General features: G+C 56.9%; 2 protein-coding genes across 3 annotated transcripts; both read left to right on the top strand.

The window, feature by feature from the left end:
* Positions 1-1411: 1411 nt before the first annotated feature.
* Positions 1412-6425, top strand: psmd4a (proteasome 26S subunit ubiquitin receptor, non-ATPase 4a). The gene is made up of 10 exons (XM_088904964.1): positions 1412-1500; positions 2467-2607; positions 2968-3082; positions 3184-3270; positions 3648-3716; positions 3817-4032; positions 4572-4680; positions 4841-4972; positions 5074-5141; positions 5679-6425. The coding sequence occupies exons 1-10, from the start codon at positions 1475-1477 to the stop codon at positions 5856-5858; spliced, it is 1143 nt and encodes a 380-aa protein (XP_088761090.1). The 5' UTR covers positions 1412-1474; the 3' UTR covers positions 5859-6425.
* A 1402-nt stretch (positions 6426-7827) lies between these two features.
* Positions 7828-23535, top strand: znf687b (zinc finger protein 687b). 2 transcript variants are annotated; one of them, XM_088905075.1, is made up of 11 exons: positions 7828-7997; positions 8163-8296; positions 10076-13105; positions 13422-13735; positions 13852-14036; positions 14930-15106; positions 15756-15918; positions 16121-16468; positions 17177-17289; positions 17894-18014; positions 18439-23535. In XM_088905075.1, the coding sequence occupies exons 3-11, from the start codon at positions 10096-10098 to the stop codon at positions 19135-19137; spliced, it is 5130 nt and encodes a 1709-aa protein (XP_088761201.1). In that variant the 5' UTR covers positions 7828-7997; positions 8163-8296; positions 10076-10095; the 3' UTR covers positions 19138-23535. The 2 variants fall into 2 exon arrangements, with proteins under 2 accessions (XP_088761201.1, XP_088761202.1); XM_088905076.1 differs by lacking the exon at positions 8163-8296.
* Positions 23536-23540: the final 5 nt, after the last annotated feature.

The following is a 23540-nucleotide window of genomic DNA, read 5'->3' as shown; positions in this document are numbered from 1 at the left end:
CCCTGCAGCTCACTGGAGCCCAGCAGGTGTGAGCCTGGTCAGTACCTGGATGGGAGACCTCCTGGGAAAGTTGAGGTTGCTGCTGGAAGAGGTGCCGTCCTTCGGATCAGACGTAAAACCGAGGTCCCGACTCTCTGTGGTTATTAAAAACCCCAGGTCGTTTCTCGAAAACAGTAGGGGTGTTACCCCGGAGTCCTGGCCAAATTTACCCCCCACAATTACCAATCATGGGCTCCTAATAATCTCCCTCTCTGAACTGGCTTCAATACTCTGTCCTCCTCCCCACTGAGAGCTGGTGTGTGGGGAGAGGACTGGTGCACTCAGGCTGCCGTCACATCTGGCTGGGACAGGAGATCACACACTGTATTATTATGAGAGACAGGCTCAGTGTCTGTTCCTCAGGCTGGGACAGGAGATCACACACTGTATTATTATTATTGAGAGACAGGCTCAGTGTCTGTTCCTCAGGCTGGGACAGGAGATCACACACTGTATTATTATTATTGAGAGACAGGCTCACTGTTCCTCGGGCTGTGACAGGAGATCACACACTGTATTATTATTATTGAGAGACAGGCTCACTGTGTTCCTCAGGCTGGGACAGGAGATCACACACTGTATTATTATTATTGAGAGACAGGCTCACTGTGTTCCTCAGGCTGGGACAGGAGATCACACAATGGGCTGCAAATCTGTTGAGTTTCCTCTCCCAGTAGGATGGGAAACGGTTCTGGTCGGTGTGGAAATTCTGGGGTGAGAATAGTTCTTGTTCTTCTCTGCTGTCCTATGAACAACAGCGGTAGAAGTGTCGTGATTTTAAGTCAGATCAGCTTCACATACGCGAACGTCTACGTGGTGAGTCATTTCAAATGTATTACAGTTGCAAAATTGTTCCTGACATGTTCCAGTGTCGATCCAGTTCAGTATCCCCTGGAATTCTGTACCCCCCCACCCCCCCCACCGCCGTACTGCGCACGCGCTGCACGAAACCTTCCAAGACGCTTCCTGATACAGGCAGCTCCTACGCGCATGTTTGTGCCTTTGTTTATTACGTTATAGATAAAAAGGAGCCTGTTGTTTGTGTATGCGTTTATCCGCGCATTTAAATCGTTATTTAGGGATTACAGTAATTTACAAAAATGACCATGTGAATGAAAGTTTGAGTTATCTTTGCACAAAACAGAGGAACAAGGAAGAAAGCGCACAAAAGCTCAGTGCATCTATAGTCTTTATGTGTGACATAATCATTATTTTGTATGTGGGGGGCTGGTGATCAAAATACATGCGTATAGTGAATTGGAGAAAAACACCGGCACTACAAAAAGCAAGAAAAACTACATGTCCCACAATTCCCGTTACTTGCACCTATTTTTTTTCTTTCCATCCGGGCCTCTGAAGAGCCAACCTCATTTGTCCAATCAGAGCTTCCGTTGTTCAGCCCCGTCAGTCAGATAGCAACAGAGAACTTTCCAAGATGGTGCTGGAGAGTACTATGGTCTGGTAAGAGTTGTAAACTCCTCGGTATTTACACCGTCAGTGCCGGAAATTTGGGAAAAAGCGGAGTGGTTTGAGTGAAAGGAGGGTTGTCTGCCGAATATGGGGCCCTGGTGGAGGGCGATAGGGTAGTTTTCTGCGAATGCAGGAGCTGGGGGGAATGGGGCGCCGTTTTCCTGAGTCATTGACGGGTGAGCTGCCGTGTCCCCTCGGCTCGCCGCCGCCGCATCCCCGCGGCCCGGGGGGAACGGGGGTGGGAGGAGAGGGGACGCTGAGGGGTGTCGGGGGCCGTCTTAATCCCGTGGGACTGCGGGGAACTCGGCAGTGCTCGTCCGGTGTGTGTTGATCGGCGCTATGTCGTGTTGGCCGGCCCGGTTCCATGGCTGTCGGTACCGAGGGCCCGGACTCGTCAGCTGCCCTGTCAGCAGCAGAGCTCCGGTGTGGCGGAGTGAAAGTGAGAGACGGTGGATCAGCCTTTGAAACCCCTGTTATTAGCTCCTTTCTCGCCATGTCAGTAGTGCGCTTGTGTGTAACAACAACATGTAGCTTTGTCCCGATGTGTCTAATGGATTATGTAGAGCCCTTCCTTTCTGACCTGGACACTCCTGTGTCCCTTCGGTATCGGGCATGAAATAATGCAGACCAATGCCCGCTAGTGGATCAGTGTGTCTGTTGGTTAATTTAAAAGTAATCTGTCTCAGTGTGTCCCCTGGGGAACCTACCCTTGTGTCTCCTGTCTCTTGTGTGGGTATCTGTACGCTGACTGCCTGTGTGTCTCCCGTCTCTGCGTGGGTATCTGCCTGTGTGTTCTGTCTCTGCGTGGGTATCTGCCCGAGCGTCTCCCGTCTCTGCGTGGGTATCTGCCCGTGCGTCTCCCGTCTCTGCGTGGGTATCTGTATGCTTACTGCCCGTGCGTCTCCCGTCTCTGCGTGGGTATCTGTACGCTGACTGCCTGTGTGTCTCCTCTCTCAGTGTGGATAACAGTGAATACATGCGCAATGGAGACTTCCTGCCCACACGACTACAGGCCCAGCAGGATGCCGTCAACATTGTGTGCCACTCCAAGACCCGTAGCAACCCGGAGAACAATGTGGGCCTGATCACGCTGGCCAAGTGAGCGCTCCTGCCCGCTGTCCCCCGTTCCTGCCTGTCTCCTGCCCGCTGTCCCCCGTTCCTGCCTGTCTCCTGCCCGCTGTCCCCCATTCCTGCCTGTCTCCTGCCCGCTGTCCCCTGCTCCCGCCTGTCTCCTGCCCCTTGCCCCTCTCTCCTACCTGTCTCCTTCCTTCTATTCCTGGCTCCTCGCTACTGACCCTGACAGTAGCACTGTGACCTAGAGAGCCGTCTGTCTGGGGTCCCTCCCACCCGTCTGCCCATCCTCTACCAGTGTGTCTCCCTGCCTGGTGCTGCACCCCCCCCAAGCCTGCCTGGTTGAGAGTGCGACTGCCTGACCCCTGTGTCTCTGTGCGTGAGCAGCAACTGCGAGGTGCTGACCACCCTGACCCCCGACACGGGCCGGATCCTGTCCAAGCTGCACGCCGTCCAGCCCCGGGGCAAGATCAGCTTCTGCACCGGCATCCGCGTGGCACACGTGAGTCCGGCCTGGCGCGCCGCCTGGGCACTGTGGGAGGCGGGAGGGGGAGTGGCCAGGGTCTGCTCCTGACCGCCGTCTGTCCCCGTATGTCTCTGCAGCTGGCGCTCAAGCACCGACAGGGCAAGAACCACAAGATGAGGATCATCGCGTTCGTGGGCAGCCCCGTGGAGGACAACGAGAAGGACGTGAGCCTCCTCTCCTGTCTCTCTCTCTCTTCGCCCCTCTGTCCCCCAGTCTGTCCCTCTGCTAGTCCGTCTGACCCTCACTCTGTCCCCCAGTCTGTATCTCTGCTGGTCCATCTGTCTCCCTGGCTTTACCTCTTTGCCTGTCTCTTTCTTCTCGTCTCTCTCCATCCCTTCCCTCTGGATGTCCAGCTGTCCTTTTGTCTCCGTCCCTCTGCGTATCTCTCTCTCTCCCGGTTCCTCTTTCTTTGTCTCTCTGTCTCGGCCCCTCCATCCCTCTGCCACTGATCAGCTGGCTCTCTGTGTGAGAGCGAGATGGAGAGTGCGCAGTGTGTGGTCACTCACCTGTCTCCCCCCCTGTCGTCCGTCCGTGTTCGCAGCTGGTCAAGCTGGCCAAGCGGCTGAAGAAGGAGAAGGTCAACGTGGACATCATCAACTTCGGGGAGGAGGTGAGTGGGGGGCGGGGCGCCGCGGTGGCAGCAGGCAGTCGGGGTGATCGGCCTTGACCTGACCTGACCTGACCTCCCCTCCCCCCTCTTTGCGGCTCAGGAGACGAACACGGAGAAGCTGACGTCCTTCATCAACACCCTGAACGGGAAGGAGGGCACGGGCTCGCACCTGGTGACCGTGCCGCCAGGGCCCAGCCTGGCCGACGCCCTGCTCAGCTCGCCCATCCTGGCCGGGGAGGGCGGCTCCATGCTGGGCCTGGGCGCCAGTGACTTCGAGTTCGGGGTGGACCCCAGCGCCGACCCTGAGCTCGCCCTGGTGAGACAAGAGACGAGGCGCACCAATCAGGCCGGGTCACACTGTCACCCTACAGCCCAGAGATCACTGGTCCAGTCTGGGTCACACTGTCATACTACAGCCCAGAGATCACTGGTCCAGTCTGGGCTGGGTCACACTGTAACCCTACAGTCCAGAGATTGCTGGTCCAGTCTGGGTCACACTGTAACCCTACAGTCCAGAGATCACTGGTCCAGTCTGGGCCGGGTCACACTGTAACCCTACAGTCCAGAGATCACTGGTCCAGTCTGGGCCGGGTCACACTGTAACCCTACAGTCCAGAGATTGCTGGTCCAGTCTGGGTCACACTGTAACCCTACAGTCCAGAGATCGCTGGTCCAGTCTGGGTCACACTGTAACCCTACAGTCCAGAGATTGCTGGTCCAGTCTGGGTCACACTGTAACCCTACAGTTTCAGAGATCGTTGGGGTTTGACGGCTGTGTGTGATGCCTGTGAGGCCGCTCCTCCCCTATCTGCAGGCTCAGTGGAGTGACCTCTCCTCTCGCTGTCTCTCCTCCAGGCTCTGCGTGTGTCGATGGAAGAGCAGAGGCAGAGGCAGGAGGAAGAGGCTCGCAGGGCAGCCGCTGCCTCCGCGGCCGAAGCAGGAATCCCCACTCCCTCCGGAGACGGTGAGAGGATGGGAACTGGGGAGGGAGGAGAGGAAGCGAGGGATGCATAGGAGGACTGGGAAGGAGCAGGGTGGCGCTGCAGGGTAGAGGTTGAGGATGTGAGCTGTATTTTCATTGAAGGATCTGGTCTTACCTCCTCTCTGTTCTCCCCCTCCCTCAGAGTCAGAGGAGGCTCTCTTGAAGATGTCAGTGTCTCAGCCCGAGTCGGGGACCCCCGGGCTCCCCGATTTCAGCAGCATGACGGAAGATGAGCAGATCGCCTACGCCATGCAGATGTCACTGCAAGGGCCAGGTATAGGGGTGCTTGCTTCCTCCTAACACTGCTTACACACACACACACTCGCCTGCCGCCAGTCCGCCTCAGTGAGTCTCTCTCTCTCCTTGTGCTGGCAGAGTTCGGCCAGGCCGAGCCCATAGACATGGACACCGGAGCCGCCATGGAGACTACAGAGTCCACGAAGGTGCGCAGATTTTCTTTCTCCTTCTCCGCGTGCTTCATCTCCCACCCCCCCCCCCCCCCCCCCATTCCTCCTGTCCCCCACGGACGAGCCTGCTCATTCCTTCTCCCCTCCCTCCTGTGCAGCAATGTGCTCGTGGGTGACATTTACTAGAGTGAGCAGGCAGGCAGTGTTGGAAACCCTCCCTCGATCTAAAACCGCCAGCTCTCAGGTTGCCCTTGGATACGATCTCCCCCCGTGGCCTCGTGACAACCTCCGAGACCTGACTGATGCCCCCTGGAGCCTTGCGGTGGTGCTGTGAGCTGGGAGAGGCCTGCTGGATGTGGGGGCGCTCCTGGGGAATCGCATCACAGTCGGCCAGTGACGAGCTCCCTAGTTCGAACCAGCAACAGCAGGGGGGGGAGGTCACAGAGCTCAGCTGGCTCTCGGGGGAGCCGCTATGGGGGTGGAGGGGGGGCCCAGGGATGCAGTTGCCAGTTTTGGGAGAAACCTTTCCCTCTTCCCTCCTCTTCTCTCACCGCCTCCCCCTCCCGTCTCCAGGAGGAAGACGACTATGACGTCATGCAGGACCCCGAGTTCCTGCAGAGCGTGCTGGAGAACCTGCCCGGGGTGGACCCCAACAACGAGGCCATCCGCAACGCCATGGGCTCCCTGGCCCCGCAGGGCACCCCCAAAACCGAGGGGAGCAAGAAGGACAAGGAGGAAGACAAGAAGAAATAACGGACGATTGCATGGACTCGCAGGGGAAGACAGACTGATGCACGCGCGCGCACACACACTTCTGGGAAAGGGAACCGAGACACACACACAGTGGGATATACGCACACACACATGCATATACACACTTACACTAGAACAGGGCTGCCCAGCGCCCGCCCCTCTGCCCAGTGCAGGGCTGGAACACACCCAGTACCTTGCTTGCTCTTCCTGAGTGTTTGCCCGACGTCAGTGAAACGACTAGGGGCGTGGGTGGGGCTACAGTCCGAGCGAGAGAGGTCTGGCGGGCGCTGGGGGCTGGTACACACGCAGATGTAGACACCTGCATACTCAAGAGCCTGGTCATTTTTGTATCGGAAAGTTAATGGTTAACTCAGAGGGACGCTGGGGTCTCTCCCCTCCCCCATAACCCTTCCATTCCTTTCTCTGTCTTCAGTTCACACTTTCTCCTCCTCTCTTTTCTTCCCCCTCATTTTTCTCTCTTTTCCTCCTCTCTTTTTACCCCCTCCTCCCCAATGCAGATGCAGTACTGTATTGTGCAGCCTTTCAACAATAAAAAAAATGGGAAAATATTCGAATGTATTGTGTCCTATGGTGTATTGATGTTAGGTATAATTGATCCGCCTTTCTCTTGTTCCAGTCTGGGCTCTGGATGTAGTCTAGGGGGTCTGAATGTTCATTGATCGATCAGGAAGAGCTGTTCCAGTCAGAAAAAGACTGCCAGCGGGTTGAAACTTTGCTGAAAGTGGGATATGTGCCCTTGACATGGGATTTCTGTCCCTTCGGGCTGCCTGAAGAAACATGTCAACTACAGTCCTAAGCGAGCTGATAATTAAGTGAGGAATCTGCATAGGAGAGGCAAAGCTCAGCTGGAATGAAAACCGCAGGATTTTCATGGGTTTGGGAACCAGCGATCTCGGTCACCCGTCTCGAAACGGGGGCAACACCTGCTAATTGTCCAGCAGTGATGGAAGGTAAACATCCCCACATTTTCATCACAGATGATCTTTAAAATACTTCAACAGTACCTGTTGAACCGATCGCAGCAAAATTGATTCTGTTCTTCAGTAACTGTAAATACTAAATGTATAACTGCAAAGCCTGCTGGGACACCCAGCGGAAACCTCTTGGAACTGCATCTTTACGCAAAGTGTCGTGGGAGTGTGGAACGAGCTATACAGCCATATCGTTGAAGCCAGTGCCCTATTTCAACACGGTTCGATTAAGATCGGAACAGTTACAGCTACTAACTCAAACGAGCTGAATCGGTCGGTTGGCTTCCTCTCCTTTTAAAGTTTTCATATGGTACTAAGGAAACGCAAGGAAAAGTGTTTTTAAAGGGCTTTTGAAAACGGAGTCGTAGTACTCGTACAATCCCAGCGGAGCGACAGCCGCAGCCAGCCGACGGACGAGCTGGGATAGGGCACGCATTTTAAAGCGGGCAATACTAAAATTAAAATATAAGAAAACGACTCGTATAAGTATGGTTACAGATCGTGTATTTTTTCCTTAGCGACTTCAGTGCAATTATACCTAAATCTCGCAAATACAGAAGGGAATTTCTTTAGAAATAAAAGCCGTCTTTCCGCCATTTTGGCTCTGGATACATGTTACTGCACGGGTCGCCAGTAGGACCAAAATGGCGTAATTTCCTCGCCCTTTAACTTTTAAACTCTTGGTAACCTCTGATGTCGTATTAGCTACCCTGACCTTACACTTTTAACAGACACACATGTTGACCAATCGCAGTTAGCACACTAACAGTAAAGGCGGGGATACTGTGAGGGATCTTCTATTCCGCCAATCAACGCCCATTTTCTATCGACCCAGGGGCGGGCTCTCCTTCGGGCTTTAGCCAGCGTCAGAGGGGAGTCTCGGAAGAGCAAAAAATTAACTTCGGCCTGATGTACACATAAAAAAAACCAGAAGCAGTAATAAAAACACAAACAGGCGCTGTGATGTGAAAGAAAGAGGTTAATAAATCTGTAGTTTATTTTATTAAAAGTAAACAACGCCTCGAAATACGGATTCTCCAGTGCCGGAGAAGAGGCAGCGTGAATCTGACAGGACCTGTCCCCATCAGGTGACGGGAAACTCAGGCGCAGCGACGGGAGGTTGGAGACACAGGAATTTCGCAGGCAGGTAAACAAACACAATATTTCACCCCGAAACCCCGGGCGGGCAGCGCTCTTCCGCACCCCAAAGTGTAGATAGCAGTTCCTAACCCCGCTCTGACTGCCTCTCCCCCACCGAAGTGCAGTCGAAACCTCATTTTCGTCAGTTAAAACGCCCGCATTCTTCCTCCAGATCCGTTCCTGATGGCTGCGGCGGTGGAGGAGGAGGAGGAGGAGGAGAAAAAAAACTTTGGCCACGGAATGAATTCCACTCCCTCCCCCCCGAAATATCGCACGAAACCGGCGGAATTAAACGGTTTCATCCGGGTGCGTTTACAAGTGCAAGCCCTAAGGTTGTGTTCGCAGGAACCCGTACTCGCCCCATCCGGAAAATACGTGCTCGCAGGGATTGACGCTCGCCCCCGAGAGCGCGACGCGCGGCTTTCCGTGTTGGATATTATTGATCCCATGGAGGTGGTGGATCATGACGTCGAGTTTTAGAGTTTGGCGGCGAAAAAGCGGGGTTTAGCCGAATAATGTGATCGATCTCATGTTGCGAAATGACGTCCCCCCCCCTCGTCCGTCCGTTCCCTGCACAGCCCGCGGGACTGAATTTTCCACGTTTTTTTCGTAAAAGACGTGAAACCTTTCCACGTCTTTTTCAAAAGAGTGGATATATATGTATATATATATATGCCAGTACAGGCATATTGTACCCTCGACTGTGCTGATTTCTTAACAGGATGAAAAATAATTCCTTCGCTTTGGTGGGGAGTTTTATGACTGTTGTCCAGTGGTCTAGTCCCGGTCCAATTCTGCGCTCCCGACTCATCGCGGAGTCTAACTCTCGATCCATGCATAAGCAGCTAGCAGAGCGCATATGTGAAAATGTCATTTTATTCCTTTTTATTTAACGACTGAATGATTTACAGATAAAAGATGTAAAGTAAAATAATTGACTGTTTTCTCGTAGTTTATTCTAGATTAATTACAGGGCAGTTAAAATGGGTAGTGAAATGGACATTGTACTTTCAGATCCTTTTGTCAGGATGTTCCTGCTACTCCTTGCCAGGGGCAGCTAAGAGAACTTGCAGGATTTAGAGTTCCAGCATACGGAAAGCTGGGCCTAATTGTGAAATTTAAACCAAGCGGTGGGCTGAATGAAGTCCTTACAGTTGGATTGAATATCCTCAGACCCTCTGGGATCAGGATTGGAGTTTTATTTCTTTGCAACGTGTGGTGATACTGCGCAGCACGGTGGCGCAGTGATTAACATCGCTGCCCCACAGCGCAGGGGGACCTCGGTTCAGATCCGGACCTGGGCTGCTGTCTGTGTGGAGTTTGCATGTTCTCCCCGTGTTCCTGTGGGTTTCCCCCTGGGTGCTCCGGTTTTCTCCCACAGTTTAAAGACACACTGGTGAATTAATTGGCTTCTGGGAAAAAGCGGTCCTGGTGTGAGTGTGTCTGCCCTGTGATGGACTGGCGTCCCGTCCAGGGTGGTACCCCGCCTTGTACCCAGGAGAGGCTCCGGCTCCCCTGTGGCCCCGAGTTGGTTGCAGTGGTTTGAAAGTGGATGGCCGTAGCGTTCCTGCTGGGCTGTGAAAGAATCTCTCCCTCTGCAAGTGTGCTGGGAGGTGCCAGCTCCTAAATGAGCGGTATACAAGGAGCAGGAGCGTGCTGTCGGGACAGGGGGGTGTAGAGCCGATTCTACCCTGTGTGATGCGTCAGAAGACGCAGGGTGGAATCGGCCTCACTTACATCTTCCGGGCTGCTGGTTTTAAAAGGGCCGGTGGCTTAAGTAAGTAGCTCTTTCCGAAGGTCGTTCAAGAATCTGTGTGGTCTGGGGAGAGAAGAGCAGCATGAAGTCGAAAAGGGAAATTTGAAACTGATTTTGTGCCGTTGTCGCACAGCTGACCGGTCCAGCCCCAGGTGTGCGTGTTAGCCATTGCACTCCCAGCGCACAGCGGTCTGATTCACCTGCAGCTCCCTCTTGAGAGCCTGGTGCCGGTGATCTGGACTCCCTTCCGATGACATTTGCAGAGGACACGCAGGCGCGTGCGAGAGGACATATCTGTGACAGGTCCTTGTCTCCTCTCCTCTCTGCAGTTTCTGTCCGCTATCCCGGAATGGGGGACATGAAGACCCCAGATTTTGACGACCTCTTGGCGGCTTTTGACATCCCCGACATCGACGCCAAAGAAGCCATCCAGTCCGCGCCGGATGAGTCCGAGGGTCACCACGGCAACCATGGGAGCATTGTCAAGCAGGGGGGTGGAGGAGGAGGAGGAGGAGGAGGAGGAGGGGGGGCTACAGGCGTAGCAGTGGTCGGTGGAGGAGGGGTATCCCCTCTCCGGCCCGCGAGCCCCCCAGAACATCACCACCATCAGCACCACCATCAGCAGCAGCAGCAGCAACAACACCCCCAGAATGTCCAGCTGCCGGCGGCCCAGCCCGACCCCTCCGTGGTCAGCGTGATCGTGAAGAACCGCGTGCGGCCGGAGGCTTTCGGGGACATGGAGGCCGAGCCCGACCGAGACGGCGGGGTCGTCGTAGGGTCCCGTCTGGGCCCCCGGCTGCCGGGGCTGGCCGGCCCGGCCATGGTGGCGCCTTCGGAACCGCCGGTGCTGATCCACAATGGGTTCGGGGCGGCGGTGGCGGCGGCGGCGGCCCTGGCTGTGGGGGCAGGTTCGGGGCCTTCTGACGCGGCCCTCAGACCCCCTGGCTCCTCCCAGGTCTCCAACGGGGAGCTGTGGGCGCCCTGTTCCCCCAAGACCACCGAGAACGCCGTCGCGAACCCCGGGGGCGTCGGCAGCAAACAGGGCGTGAACATCTTCAACCGGCTGAAGCCGCTGATGGCCCAGAGTCCTGCTGATCCCATGGGGAAAGCCCGGAAAATGCTCCTCCTGCAGCAGCAGCAGCAGTTACAGCTGCACGACAGTCTTTCGGAAGGAATGGAAGACCAGGCGAAGGCGCCTAGAGTGTCTCCTCCTTCTTCTTCATCTTCCCCTTTTCCTGCCCACCCCGGGTCTGAACTTGTCCCCGGCGCCGCGGTGGACATGTCCTCTGCTTTCTTCCCCCCTCCCAAGCCTGTCGCAGCCCCCCACTCCTCCTCGCCCCCCTCCCACCTAGCTGCGGTTAATTTACACATACCCCCAAACCCCGCAGGCGCCGGGTCGCCCCATCTGGCCTCCTCCCTCTCGCCCCCCCCGCCTCCCTCCTCCTCCTCCTCCTCGCCCTTCAACGGGACCCAGGTCCAGAGAGGTCCGGCGCAGGGAGGGGCGTCCCCGTTCCGGCACTTGGACTCCGAGGATTCCGACACCGAGCCGGATCTGGGGAGCCCCCTTGTCATCCAGGAGAGCCCCGATTCCCCCGGCCTGCTCCCAGCCCATCCTTCTCCAGCCGCCTCTCCCCGTGCCCCTCTTCCCCGCTCTCCCCCGGGATCCCCCAGAAGCAAAAGCCCCCTCCTCACGCCCCGTTCCCCCGAGCCCGGCCCTTCGGGAGGAGGGGGAGAAGGCTACCCGAAAGACGCGCCCCCCTCCCCTCCCGGCTCCTCCCCCTCCTCCCCACCCGCCGGCCACCCCTGGCTCTCCCCGCGCGCCGACCTGGAGGAAGTGCTCGGATCCCGGGATAAAAACACTGAGCACGTGATAGAGGAACGCGACTCCCCGGAAAGCCCGGATGCAGAAATCCCAAATTCCGGCTCCGTAGGCGCGATGGACGTCGGATTCGGTGTTACGGCTTCGTCGGCGTCTTCAGCGAACGCCGACTCCACCTCCGTCACCGGGAAGGAAAACACCTCCTCTTCCTCTGCGGGTGGTCCACCGGCGGGGAGGGAAGGGGACCGAACGAGGGAGGAAGAAGACGAAGAAGAGACAGAGGGGGAAGAGATGCTAACGGAGGAGACGGGAGTGCGGAAAAGCAGTCTTGGGATCAGCAAACCCCGCAAGGCAATGGGGAGTGAAGAAGAGGAGGAGGAGGAGGAGGAGGAGGAGGAAGAAGAGGAGCAGGAGGGGATGGAAGTGGAGGATGGAGAGGCAGAAGGAGAGAGCGTGCGGGAGAAGGAGCCGCCGGGCGGCGAGGGTCAGAGCCCCACCGGCAGGTCCCTGACGCGGCCAGCCCCCTCGTCAGTCCATCCGCCCGGCGCCGCCGCCGCCTCCCGGCCTCTGAAGGTCCGGATCAAAACCGTCAAGACCGAGACGGGGGTCATCACCCGCACCGTGACCCGGGTGGCTCCGGCGGCAGGCGGCAGGGGGGCTGACCCTGCCAAGGTGGGCGCCGCGCAGAGGAAAGCCTCCGGTCAGCAGCCGCCCGGGAGCGGCCGCAGGACAGCGGCCTCCGGCAAGTCCAGGAAGACGACGGACGCTCTCTCGGCCAGGTCGGCCAACCAGCAGCAGCTGCAGCAGCGAGCGAAGGGCCCCGTGTTTCCCGTATCGACCCTCCAGGACGCCAGCACTGCAATGCTGGTGGCAGCCAGCAAAGCTCAGACCAAGATGGCCGCGGCGGCCCAGTCTTCCTCTTCCGCAGAGAAAACCAGGACGCCGGCCAGCGTGGCGGCGGCCGCCATCACGATAACCAAAGCCACGGCGCTCCCCATCGCCTCACCCTCCCCTTCCTCCTCCTCTGCCCCAGCCAAATTTGGTGTCAGCGGTGGGATTACCGTGCGTTCGGTCACCCAGAAGACCGTCAACGGGACCCAGGTGGTCATGGCCTCCAAACCCGCATCCATCGTCAACAGCAGCGGCGCGGTCATCTCCCGCAGCCAGTCCAGCTTGGTAGAGGCCTTCAACAAGATCCTCAACAGCAAGAACCTCCTGCCCAGCTACCGGCCCGACCTGTCCACCCCGCCGCCCCCGGAGTGGAGCCTGCCCCTCCCCGCCAACGGCTACCGCTGCCTGGAGTGCGGCGACGCCTTCGCCCTGGAGCGCAGCCTGGCCCGGCACTACGACCGCCGCTCCCTGCGCATCGAGGTCACCTGCAACCACTGCGCCAAGCGGCTGGCCTTCTTCAACAAGTGCAGCCTGCTGCTCCACGCCCGCGAGCACAAGGAGCGGGGCCTGGTGATGCAGTGCTCCCACCTGGTCATGCGGCCCGTCACCGTGGAGCAGATGATTGGCCAGCAGGACACTGTGCCTATAGGTGAGGGAGGAGGGTGTTCTCGCCCAGTCTGCCTGCGAGGGGTCGGTGTTCACCTTCCTGTCTGTTGCCTGTCCATCTTTATCCACTTCAGACGCCTGGTTCTCTTTAGACCCCTTTTGCCCTTATCTGTGCCTGTTAACGGTCTGTAAGTCTCTCTGTCTCTCTGTTAATCTGTCTGTCTGTACCTATCAGCGTCGGTGTCGCCCTGTATGTCAGTCTAGCTGCATGGCTGGTTATCTGCTGTGCCTGCCTACCCTTTTATCTAAATGGAGAAGTTTCAGCCCAGAAAGAAACTGGTATTTGTGTTTCCTCCTAGGTGTGCTGTCCCCCTCCATCTCCTCCTCTTCTCTCTCCTCCTCCTCTGCAGCTCCCGGGAGCAGGGCGGGGGGTGGCTCGGTCGCGGCCACGACCCTCGTGGCCCCCAGCCCGGCCAAGGAGGGAGCCCCCGCGCCCCAGCCGGGCCCCGGGCGCAGGGTCCCCGAGGGGCCGCAGGCTGTGCTGCCCCTGCCCTGCAAGAAGGGGGAGGTGCTGCAGTACCACAACTTCAAGTGCCCCGAGTGCAGGGCGCAGTTCGGGGGCAAGGCCGAGCTGGTGGGCCACTTCCAGGAGGTGAAGGCCGCCTCCAGCACGGTAGGTCCCGCCGGCCGAGTCGGACGGCCCCCCGTGTCCCGGTCACACACGCGCCACACGCCACACGCCTCTGGAGCCCTCACGCGGTGTCTCCCCCCCCCCCCCGTCGCCCGCAGAGCTGCATGGTGTGCTCCCCGGCGATGATGCTGCCCAACCCGTGCAGTGCGGCCGCCCACCAGCGCATCCACAAGCACCGCTCGCCCCACGTGTGCCCCGAGTGCGGCGGCATCGCCCGGCCCGCCAGCTTCCAGACCCACCTGGAGGAGGCCTGCCTCCACTTCGCCCGGCGGATCGGATACAAGTACGCCGCCCTCGGATCTGTGGGCCTCGGGCCTGGAGGTTCTGTCTCTGTAGGCCCGGCGCGGATTAGGCCATCATCATCATCACTTTTCTTTAAGTTGATCTCTGTATGGATTGTTTGACCAGCTGCTCAGCTTAAAAAAAGAAATGACGCTAGAACTCGTGGTGTGGAGGGAGGAATCCGCTGTTATAAGTTATGGGGCAAGTCGGGTGACTGTAGCGAGCGTGGAAGCATCGTGGGATATAGAGGTCAGTCTAGTCAGGAGGGTCACAGGGAGGTAAAGGGAAATGTTCTACAGCTCTGATGATGATGATGATGATGAAGGAGTGTTAGTGTGAAGATACAGAGGAGCTGGACTGAGTGTCTGTACAGTTACTCTACAGCTCTGATGATGATGAAGGAGTGTTAGTGTGAAGATACAGAGGAGCTGGACTGAGTGTCTGTACAGTTACTCTACAGCTCTGATGATGATGAAGGAGTGTTCATGTGAAGATACAGAGGAGCTGGACTGAGTGTCTTTACAGTTACTCTGCAGACCTGATGATGATGAAGGAGTGTTCATGTGAAGATTAGTGGCCATGGAGACTTCACATGGTTAGCTCATGTGCCCATGGGGCCTGGTTTCCTTGATCTTAATTTCATAATTGGTGCAGTCCTTTGTCTGAGAAGCCAGATTGCGGTATTTTTAGGTTTTTATCCAGTGCTATGGGACTAGAACTGCCCTTCCTGGGTTCTTTCAAAGATGTGCGGTTAGAGAAGCCAAACAAACTGGTTGACTTGTTACAGGGTCAACTGCGTGATGGTTAGTTGCTTGATATCCTTGACCTGACCTGATATGCATGACCTTTGACCTGTGTTTGATTGGTTTGATCGATGCCCCCCCCCCCCCCCAGGTGCTCCAGCTGCCAGGTGGTGTTCGGGGGTCTGAGCTCCATAAAGTCGCACATCCAGACGGCGCACTGCGAGGTCTTCCACAAGTGCCCCACCTGCCCCATGGCCTTCAAATCGGCCCCCAGCGCCCACGCCCACATCAGCACCCAGCACCCGGCTCTCGGCACCACGCAGGCCAAGTACGTCGCCGCCTCCGTCTGTACCTGTTCGTCTGTCTGTGTTTCTGTCCTTCGCCTGTCCCTGTCTCTGATCTGTGTGTCTGTCCTTCGCCTGTCCCTGTCTCTGATCTGTGTGTCTGTCCTTCGCTTGTCCCTGTCTCTGATCTGTGTGTCTGTCCTTCGCCTGTCCCTGTCTCTGATCTGTGTGTCTGTCCTTCGTCGGTCCCTGTCTCTGGGCGCTGTGTACTTTCTTTGTCTGTCCCTGTCTCTGAGCTCTGTCTGTACCTGGAAATGAGTTTGTGGGGAAATGTCTGTGTACCTTTTTGTCTGTCCCTGTGTGTATCTCTGTTGTCTTGTACCTGTCAGTGAGACACTCTCTGTATCTTTTAACATGGCTGTTTGTCTATATGTTTATCTGTAACTGCTACTCTACTATGATTACTCTGGTTTGATTGTCATTCTTTCTCTCTGTCTGTTCAGTCACTTTCTGGCCTTCCTCCCTACTGTGCTCTAGATATTTAACTTGCCTTTCTTGACTGTTAACGTGAACCAGTAACTGTTTTGAAAATTGCCATGAAGTTATTGCAGGTGTAGCTAACATAAATTATATATAAACAGTTTATACATATTTTTATTTTCTCTAACCCCCCTCTATGCCTCTCTCCCCTAGGATGATCTTTAAGTGTGTGATGTGCGACACCGTCTTCACCCAGAAGCCCTTGCTTTACATGCATTTCGACACCCACTTGGCCAAGCAGAAGGTGCACGTCTTCAAGTGTCCTGACTGCACCAAGCTCTATGCGCAGAAAGGTTCCATGATGGAGCACATCAAGGTACAAAAAGCAAGACACTCTGACAGAATTCACTGTTTCATATAGGCTATATATAACAGATCTCGGTGTGACTGGGGCTCCTTTAAAGCTCTCTGTCTGTCCCAGGATAAATTAACATGGAGCATGAGCTAGCCTGTTGCTGTGGTCACATGACTGTGAGTGAATGCCGCTACAGCTGCTTGGTCTTTCTCCCTCCTCGCAGACGGTTCACCGCGGCCTGTCGGTGAAGCAGGAGCCCCCCTCTCCCTCCCCCGGCCTCGCCCCGCCCCCCGCCTCCGCCCCCAAGCCCAGCCGGTCCATGAAGTCAGAGCCGCGTCAGAGCAGCTCGGATGGCGAGGAAGGCACGGAGAGGGGGAGGGAGGAGGAGGAAGAGGAGGAGGGGGAGGGGGCCGAGGACGAGGAGGAAGAGGAGCCCCCCAGCTCCCCCGAGGCCCGGGCCAGCCGACCCCCCCGCCGGCCTCTTCCCTCAGAGTGGAGTTGCCGCCAGTGCCAGACGCGCTACACAGAGAGGGACGAGTACATCGCTCACATGAGGAAGGAGCACGGCAAGGTCAGACTCCTCATCATCAGAGCTGTAGAGTCACTGTACAGACACTCAGTCCAGCTCCTCTGTATCTTCACACTAACACTCCTTCATCATCATCAGAGCTGTAGAGTCACTGTACAGACACTCAGTCCAGCTCCTCTGTATCTTCACACTAACACTCCTTCATCATCATCAGAACTGTAGAGTCACTGTACAGACACTCAGTCCAGCTCCTCTGTATCTTCACACTAACACTCCTTCATCATCATCAGAGCTGGAGAGTCACTGTACAGACACTCAGTCCAGCTCCTCTGTATCTTCACACTAACACTCCTTCATCATCATCAGAGCTGGAGAGTCACTGTACAGACACTCAGTCCAGCTCCTCTGTATCTTCACACTAACACTCCTTCATCATCATCAGAGCTGTAGAGTAACTGTACAGACACTCAGTCCAGCTCCTCTGTATCTTCACACTAACACTCCTTCATCATCATCAGAGCTGTAGAGTCACTGTAGAGACACTCAGTCCAGCTCCTCTGTATCTTCACATGAACACTCCTTCATCATCATCAGAGCTGGAGAGTCACTGTACAGACACTCAGTCCAGCTCCTCTGTATCTTCACATGAACACTCCTTCATCAACATCAGAGCTGGAGAGTAACCCTCATGCTCCCTCCTCCTGAGCTGTACTTGCTCACAGTGAGTCTCTCCTCTGTGTCTGTGCGCAGTCTGTGAAGAAGTTCCCGTGCCGCCTGTGTGAGAGATCCTTCTGCTCCGCCCCCAGCCTGCGGCGCCACGTGCGCGTCAACCACGAAGGGATCAAGCGTGTCTTCCACTGCCAGTGAGTGCACTGCCCTCGAGCCCTCTGCTGGCCGAGCTCAGCCCAGATCTGCTGTTCAGCAGCACAGTGTGTGTGTCCGGTCTGGTCTAGTGTGCCGAGCTCTGCTGTGTGTGTCCGGTCTGGTCTAGTGTGCTGAGCTCTGTGTGTCCGGTCTGGTCCGGTGTGCCGAGCTCTGCTCTGTGTGTCCGGTCTGGTCCGGTGTGCTGAGCTCTGCTGCGTGTGTCCGGTCTGGTCCAGAGTGCTGAGCTCTGTGTGTCCGGTCTGGTCCAGTGTGCCGAGCTCTGCTGTGTGTGTCCCGTCTGGTCCAGCGTGCCGAGCTCTGTGTATCCGGTCTGGTCCAGTGTGCCGCGCTCTGCTGTGTGTGTCCGGTCTGGTCCAGTGTGCCGAGCTCTGCTGTGTGTGTCCGGTCTTGTCCAGCGTGCCGAGCTCTGTGTATCCTGTCTGGTTCAGTGTGCCGAGCTCTGTGTGTGTGTCCGGTCTGGTCCGCTGTGCCGAGCTCTGCTGTGTGTGTCCGGTCTGGTCCGCTGTGCCGAGCTCTGCTGTGTGTGTCCGGTCTGGTCCGGTCTGCCCGGCCTGGTCTTCACTGTGTTGATGTGTCTTGCAGGTACTGTACAGAAGGCAAGAGGACATTCAGCAGTCGGCTGATCCTGGAGAAACACATCCGGGTCCGCCATGGAATCAGAACCAGGGATCAGAGTGCGGGCAGGCAGCCTGGGGACCCTGAGGTGAGCCCAGCCTCCCCCACCTCTCTGTGCACCTGTCTGCCATCAGCAGTCCTCCCTCTGTGTCAGGGCAGTGTGAGGAGGGGTTCTCGCTGCGTTAGGGCTGCAGGTGGGCTGCAGTGTATTGTAAGAGACCTGTGCCCTCTCTCTTCCCGAGTGAAACTGGACCGTATTTTTGACAGGTTAACGCCGTTACTGAGATAGAAAGTGGGAAGGATTTCAACTGGAAGTGTGTTGGTTATTTATTATGAGGTTTCAAACAGGAAGTACACGGTGGGGTTGAGTGTGAGCAGTGTAGTAATCGTAAGGAGACGGGGTGATCACACAGTTCCAGGGTTGAATACGGGCTCCGATCGAGAGAGAGGGACGAGCCTGAGGGACGCGGGCAGAGCTGGGCTTCACCTCCTCTCTTCTCCCGTTCCACCAGGGGGGGGCGCCGGCCTCCCGGAAGCGGGGCGCTCCCGTCGGATCCTCCCGGCGGGGCTCGGCCGACAGCTCCTCGGAGGCCGAGATGGGGCTCGGCTCGGGCGATGGCGGCGGCGGGGAGGAGGAGGAGGAAGGGGAGGAAGGAGGCGGGCGGGGGGCCGCGGGGGACAGGGGCGGCAGCCCGGTGAAGAAGCCGCGAGGCCCCCCGGCCCCGGCCTCCCCGGAGCGCGGGCCCTTCCGCTGCGTGTCGTGCGGCTTCGCCACGCCGGACCGCGAGGACTTCCTGCGGCACCTGCCCCAGCACCGCACGGACGCCTCCTCGCACCAGTGCTCCCAGTGCGGCGCCTGCTTCACCTCGCACGTCTCCCTCAACCGCCACCGCTTCATAACGCACCGGGTCCGGGACGCGGGCGACGGCTCCGGCTCCTCCGGCCCCGGCTCGGCCGCCGGCGCCTCCGCGGCCTCCGGGGGCGGCTCCGGCGACCAGCCCTCCTCCGCCTCCTCCCCGGGCTCCCCCGCGCTCCTCCCCGGCGCCGCGCAGGGCGAGGACGGGGAGGAGCGGCTGGCGTGCCGCGTGTGCGGCCGGCGGTTCGAGAGGGCGGCCGACCTCAGCACGCACTTCCGGACTCACGGCATGGCCTTCATCGCCGCCAGGAAGACCGGCGCCGCCGGGCCCGGGCCCGAGAAACCGCTGTCGTAACCGCGGCGAGGGGAACCACGGCGATGACGATGACGACGATGATGATGCTACGCCAGCCCAGGCTTTGAAGCGACGGACTCGCGCAGTGAAGGCGCGCCCGAGGGCCGCCGCGGTGCCGGGCCTCGTAAAGGTTTTCTCGTACCAGTAATTAGGGGCTCTAGATTTTCTTTTTCAGTTTTTAAAGGATTCAGGTATTTTTAAGTCTTTCCTCTGTGCGCTGTCATTTTCTCTCTCTCGCTCTGCCCTCTTCGCCACCTCCTCGGCTCTCTCTTCCTCAGCCCCTCGTCAACATCGGTGCGTTTCTCAACCCCCCGGTTTGCGCGCACGGCCCGCGTGTTGGCGTGTGCGCGCTCGCGCGCGCGCGTGTCTTCCGGCGGCGCGGGTCGGCCCCCGGCTCCGGCGGGTTCGAAGCGGGCCCTCGACGTGAGCCTGCAGCCCCGCTCCGGGGCGGATCAGAGCAGGTCGGGGACCCGGGGCCCCGGGTGACGGCTGCACTGGGAACCAGTGCTCCCAGCGCGGAGTTCTTCAGTCGCTCCCACGGGTGTTGCCGGCCCTGTGGTTTCCGGAGCCCGGCTGCGCCGCACCAGCTATCCCGCGCAACCCCCCCGAAGAGCGCTTGGCATTGTGGCTTGTCACCGTGCGCCTGTTGGCGGTCGTACAGCGAGACCCCAGCGAGTACCCACAGACCCCCACACACTCCCTCCAGCGCCGGCTCCCGCGTCGTTCTCCGATCACGTTCCTGCTCCGATTCGGTCGCTCCTTGTTGTTTATATAGCGCCTTTCGCAGTAAGTGTTGTTACGGTCAGCCATACAGCGTACAGTAGCATACAGGAGTGTTCCGCAGTGTAGTGCCCGGCTAGCGTTCGTTTCATTTTTCTGTTGAATGTGCTGATTGTCCTTGGGGGTGGGCAAGCACTCCCCCTTCCGAGCAGACTACCGTGACTTTTTTTGGGGGTGTCATGCTACAACCCTTCCCTCCTCGGGAGACCTTCTCTCAGCCCGAGCTCCAAGGTTCCTGTTCCGTCGGGGTTTTCAGTGTTATTTGCAGGGAAACCGGGAGAAAGCGCCGGGGCTAATTCCCAGGGCTGTAAAACACAGGCAGAGGAGCAACATTCAAAGCCACGAAGACGGGATTTGTCCCGAGAGAAGAGCCGAGACTCGCGGCAGGATTTGTTTTCCTGGACAGTGCTAGCTCGCATGTTCCTCGCACTGGGGGGGGGGCAAGGCAACATCTTCCTGTTTTCCGGACTCTCCCCGGGTTTTCTCCCGGGACAAGGCCGAGGCCACCACCCAGGCATGGAAACGAAATGGTCCCGGTGCGGTCCGTTGGGCGGCGAACGGGCCGAGAGTGCGGACAGACCCGGGAGAACCCGCTCCTCCTACCGCTCCACGCAGCCGTAGGATTCCCGGAGAGCTGGGGGGGTTATCCAAGAGGATCGTGTGTTTAATCCCGAAGGTCGTCGGTGCCGGGCCGGGCCGGGCCGGGCCTGGCCTCCGAGGGCTTTTATAACACTCTCTACTTTCAGAACGGACTGTGCGATTTTTTTTTAACTGTAATTTTTATTATTATTATTATTATTATTATTACGATTGTCACTATTATTTGTCTGATGTTTTTAAAAGAAAAAAACCACATTATGGAAGTAAAGAAAAACAAGAGCATAATTTATGACCTGAGATAGTACCAGATTTTTTTTTTGTTTTGTTTGTTTGTTTGCTTGGGAAGAACAGAGCTCTTCAGGCGCTGGTCAAACGTTTCTTTGATTTGTTTTTTTTCCAAAAGCTCATTTTGCGGTGTCCACATGCGTTATGAGTGGCGTCACCTACAGGCTGAGCTGGGGACTGCAGGGCTGCTGTTCCCTCCTGAAGCAGATGTTTACAGGGCCAGTGTCTCCTGCCACAGCAGGGTGCCCAGCTCCCCTGGAATACTGTATTTCCGAAAACTGCATTATTGTAAGGCAGCCCTGCTGCTTTTGAACTGACAGCATTTCTCACTGTTCTTAAGGGCAGTGGACAGATTGCTGTGGCGACCCGCTTCTCCAGTCGTTGAGCTGATGAGGGCTTCCAGTTAACTCTTTGGCCTGTTAATTGCTTAATTGGAAACTTGCAGGTTCCTTGGTTAGGGTTCTCGTTAAAGAGCAACCTGCACCTTACTTGAAATTTAATCTGAGGGGGGTGGGGTGGGGGGACTGAAAGGTCATCTGGGGGCTCCGTTAAGGAATTAGCTGGGAAGAAAACTGGAAGATGGGAGGGGGTGGAGGTAGGGATTTGAGATCAGAGGAAAAGCCAGAAAAAGCTGGATTGCGGTGCCCGGGAGCGACAGCAGCCCTGTGTGTCCTGTCACTTCCTGCAGCTTGTGACACGTGTGGAGAGACTTCCTGTGTCCATGCTGCGTCTGCTGCTCGTTCAGCCGTCGAGGAGGGGGGAGAGGCGCAGGGAGGGAGGGGGCGCGTGCGGGCTCTTCATCCTTCCCCCGTCCCACGATCCCTGCCACTTGTCGGCCTTGTGTCATCGGACGGCCTGTTTGTACCCGCTCGTACACTGGGCCTTTTACTGGAGCGATCCCAGTGAAGTGTCTCGCTCAGGGGCAGACGCCTCGGCGATTCGAACCCTCAACCTCCCGGCTGTGACCCCTGACCCCTCCTCCACACGGCAGTCGCCACCAGTGAGGCAGCATTTTTTTTTTAAAAAAGCAAAAATGAAGCCGTGTCTCGGGTCGGTCTGTGTTCGCGATGGCAGGATTGGCTCCTGTCACATGGGTTCGAAAGGGTGGCGGAGCGTTTTAATGTCACGGGTCCCCCGAGTTTCTCCCCTTAATTTTGGGGAGATCAGGACACAAGTGCCCCAGTTATCACCGGGGTCCTTTTTGTTTTATAACTGCTCGAAAATAACCAGTAAACCGCTTTCGTGACTCTAGGTTTTCTTTTCCTAATTAAAAACAAAATAATAATTGTAGACCAGCAGCTTAGAACGTTTATTTTCTTTTGACTAGCAAAGCATCTTCTCTGCTGCCAGGGGTGCTTGCCGGCGGTATCCCAGCAGACTAGTGGGAAATCGTCTGGAATAGAAAGGTCCCGGATAGTTCAGTAGTTCCGGATCCCCAAACACAAGGCACAGAACAGGGAGGACTCTGGGCTGTAGGGTTACAGTGTGACCCAGACTGGACCAGTGATCTCTGGACTGTAGGGTTACAGTGTGACCCAGACTGGACCAGTGATCTCTGGACTGTAGGGTTAGTGTGACCCGACCCAGACTGGACCAGTGATCTCTGGACTGTAGGGTTACAGTGTGACCCAGACTGGACCAGTGATCTCTGGACTGTAGGGTTACAGTGTGACCCGGCCCAGACTGGACCAGCGATCTCTGGACTGTAGGGTTACAGTGTGACCCAGACTGGACCAGCGATCTCTGGACTGTAGGGTAACAGTGTGACCCAGACTGGACCAGTGATCTCTGGGCTGTAGGGTTACAGTGTGACCCAGACTGGACCGGCAATCTCTGGACTGTAGGGTTACAGTGTGACCCAGACTGGACCGTCAATCTCTGGACTGTAGGGTTACAGTGTGACCCGGCCCAGACTGGACCAGTGATCTCTGGACTGTAGGGTTACAGTGTGACCCAGACTGGACCAGTGATCTCTGTACTGTAGGGTTACAGTGTGACCCAGACTGGACCAGCGATCTCTGGACTGTAGGGTTACAGTGTGACCCAGACTGGACCAGTGATCTCTGGACTGTAGGGTTACAGTGTGACCCAGACTGGACCAGTGATCTCTGGACTGTAGGGTTACAGTGTGACCCAGACTGGACCAGCGATCTCTGGACTGTAGGGTTACAGTGTGACCTGGCCCTTTTTACATTGCTTACAGGTTGAGACCAGTGAAGTGAGAAACTTCTCTTTAGGCCTTAATTGGACCTGTTTACCCCCTTTAGTCCCTGGGTGCCAACCCTTTGTGTGCAGAACCCCCCCCCAGTTCAGTGGGCCCCTTGACTCCGAGCATTAATTCCCAGCTGTCCAGACGGCTTCATCCCCACTACACTTTGAGAACGCTAATTCGCTGTCAGGATTGTGCTGCTGGAACAGGCTTCACTCTTGTGCCCGTTGAAACCTTTGTCACTTAACCTTCCCTGTCAGAGCTAGTCCTGAGCTGCTGCGTGGCCAGCAGTGGTCTCACGTCTCCGGGACTGGATCTCCCATTCTGTGCCCTGTAGTGTGACGTCTGTCCTCCCCGACCTCTCTGTCCCAGCAGGTCACTTCCTGTCCCTTGTCGCGTTCTTCCACTTTTCCTCTCTTGGTATGTTTCGTTGTGTTTTTTTTTTTTCCCTGGTGTGCGCACTAACCCTGTCAGTCTTTTACACAAAGATGTAAATAATAAAAACGATAAACGTTTAAAAAAAACACGT

The sequence above is a fragment of the Atractosteus spatula genome, chromosome 25 (assembly GCF_055471065.1).
Source record: "Atractosteus spatula isolate fAtrSpa1 chromosome 25, fAtrSpa1.hap1, whole genome shotgun sequence".
NCBI classification, from domain to species: domain Eukaryota; kingdom Metazoa; phylum Chordata; class Actinopteri; order Semionotiformes; family Lepisosteidae; genus Atractosteus; species Atractosteus spatula.
Note: the sequence above shows the minus strand (reverse complement) of the source record. Positions and strands in the feature narration are given on the sequence as shown.

Coding starts and splice junctions, on each gene's coding strand:
- znf687b (XM_088905076.1), top strand. CDS start 10,096: ATGGGGGACATGAAGACCCCAGATTTTGACGACCTCTTGGCGGCTTTT. Junction 14,037..14,929: donor GCCCGGCGGATCGGATACAA/GTACGCCGCCCT, acceptor CCCCCCCCCCAG/GTGCTCCAGCTGCCAGGTGG. Junction 15,107..15,755: donor CTCGGCACCACGCAGGCCAA/GTACGTCGCCGC, acceptor TCTCTCCCCTAG/GATGATCTTTAAGTGTGTGA.
- psmd4a (XM_088904964.1), top strand. CDS start 1,475: ATGGTGCTGGAGAGTACTATGGTCTG. Junction 1,501..2,466: donor CTGGAGAGTACTATGGTCTG/GTAAGAGTTGTA, acceptor CTCCTCTCTCAG/TGTGGATAACAGTGAATACA. Junction 4,033..4,571: donor CCGACCCTGAGCTCGCCCTG/GTGAGACAAGAG, acceptor TCTCTCCTCCAG/GCTCTGCGTGTGTCGATGGA.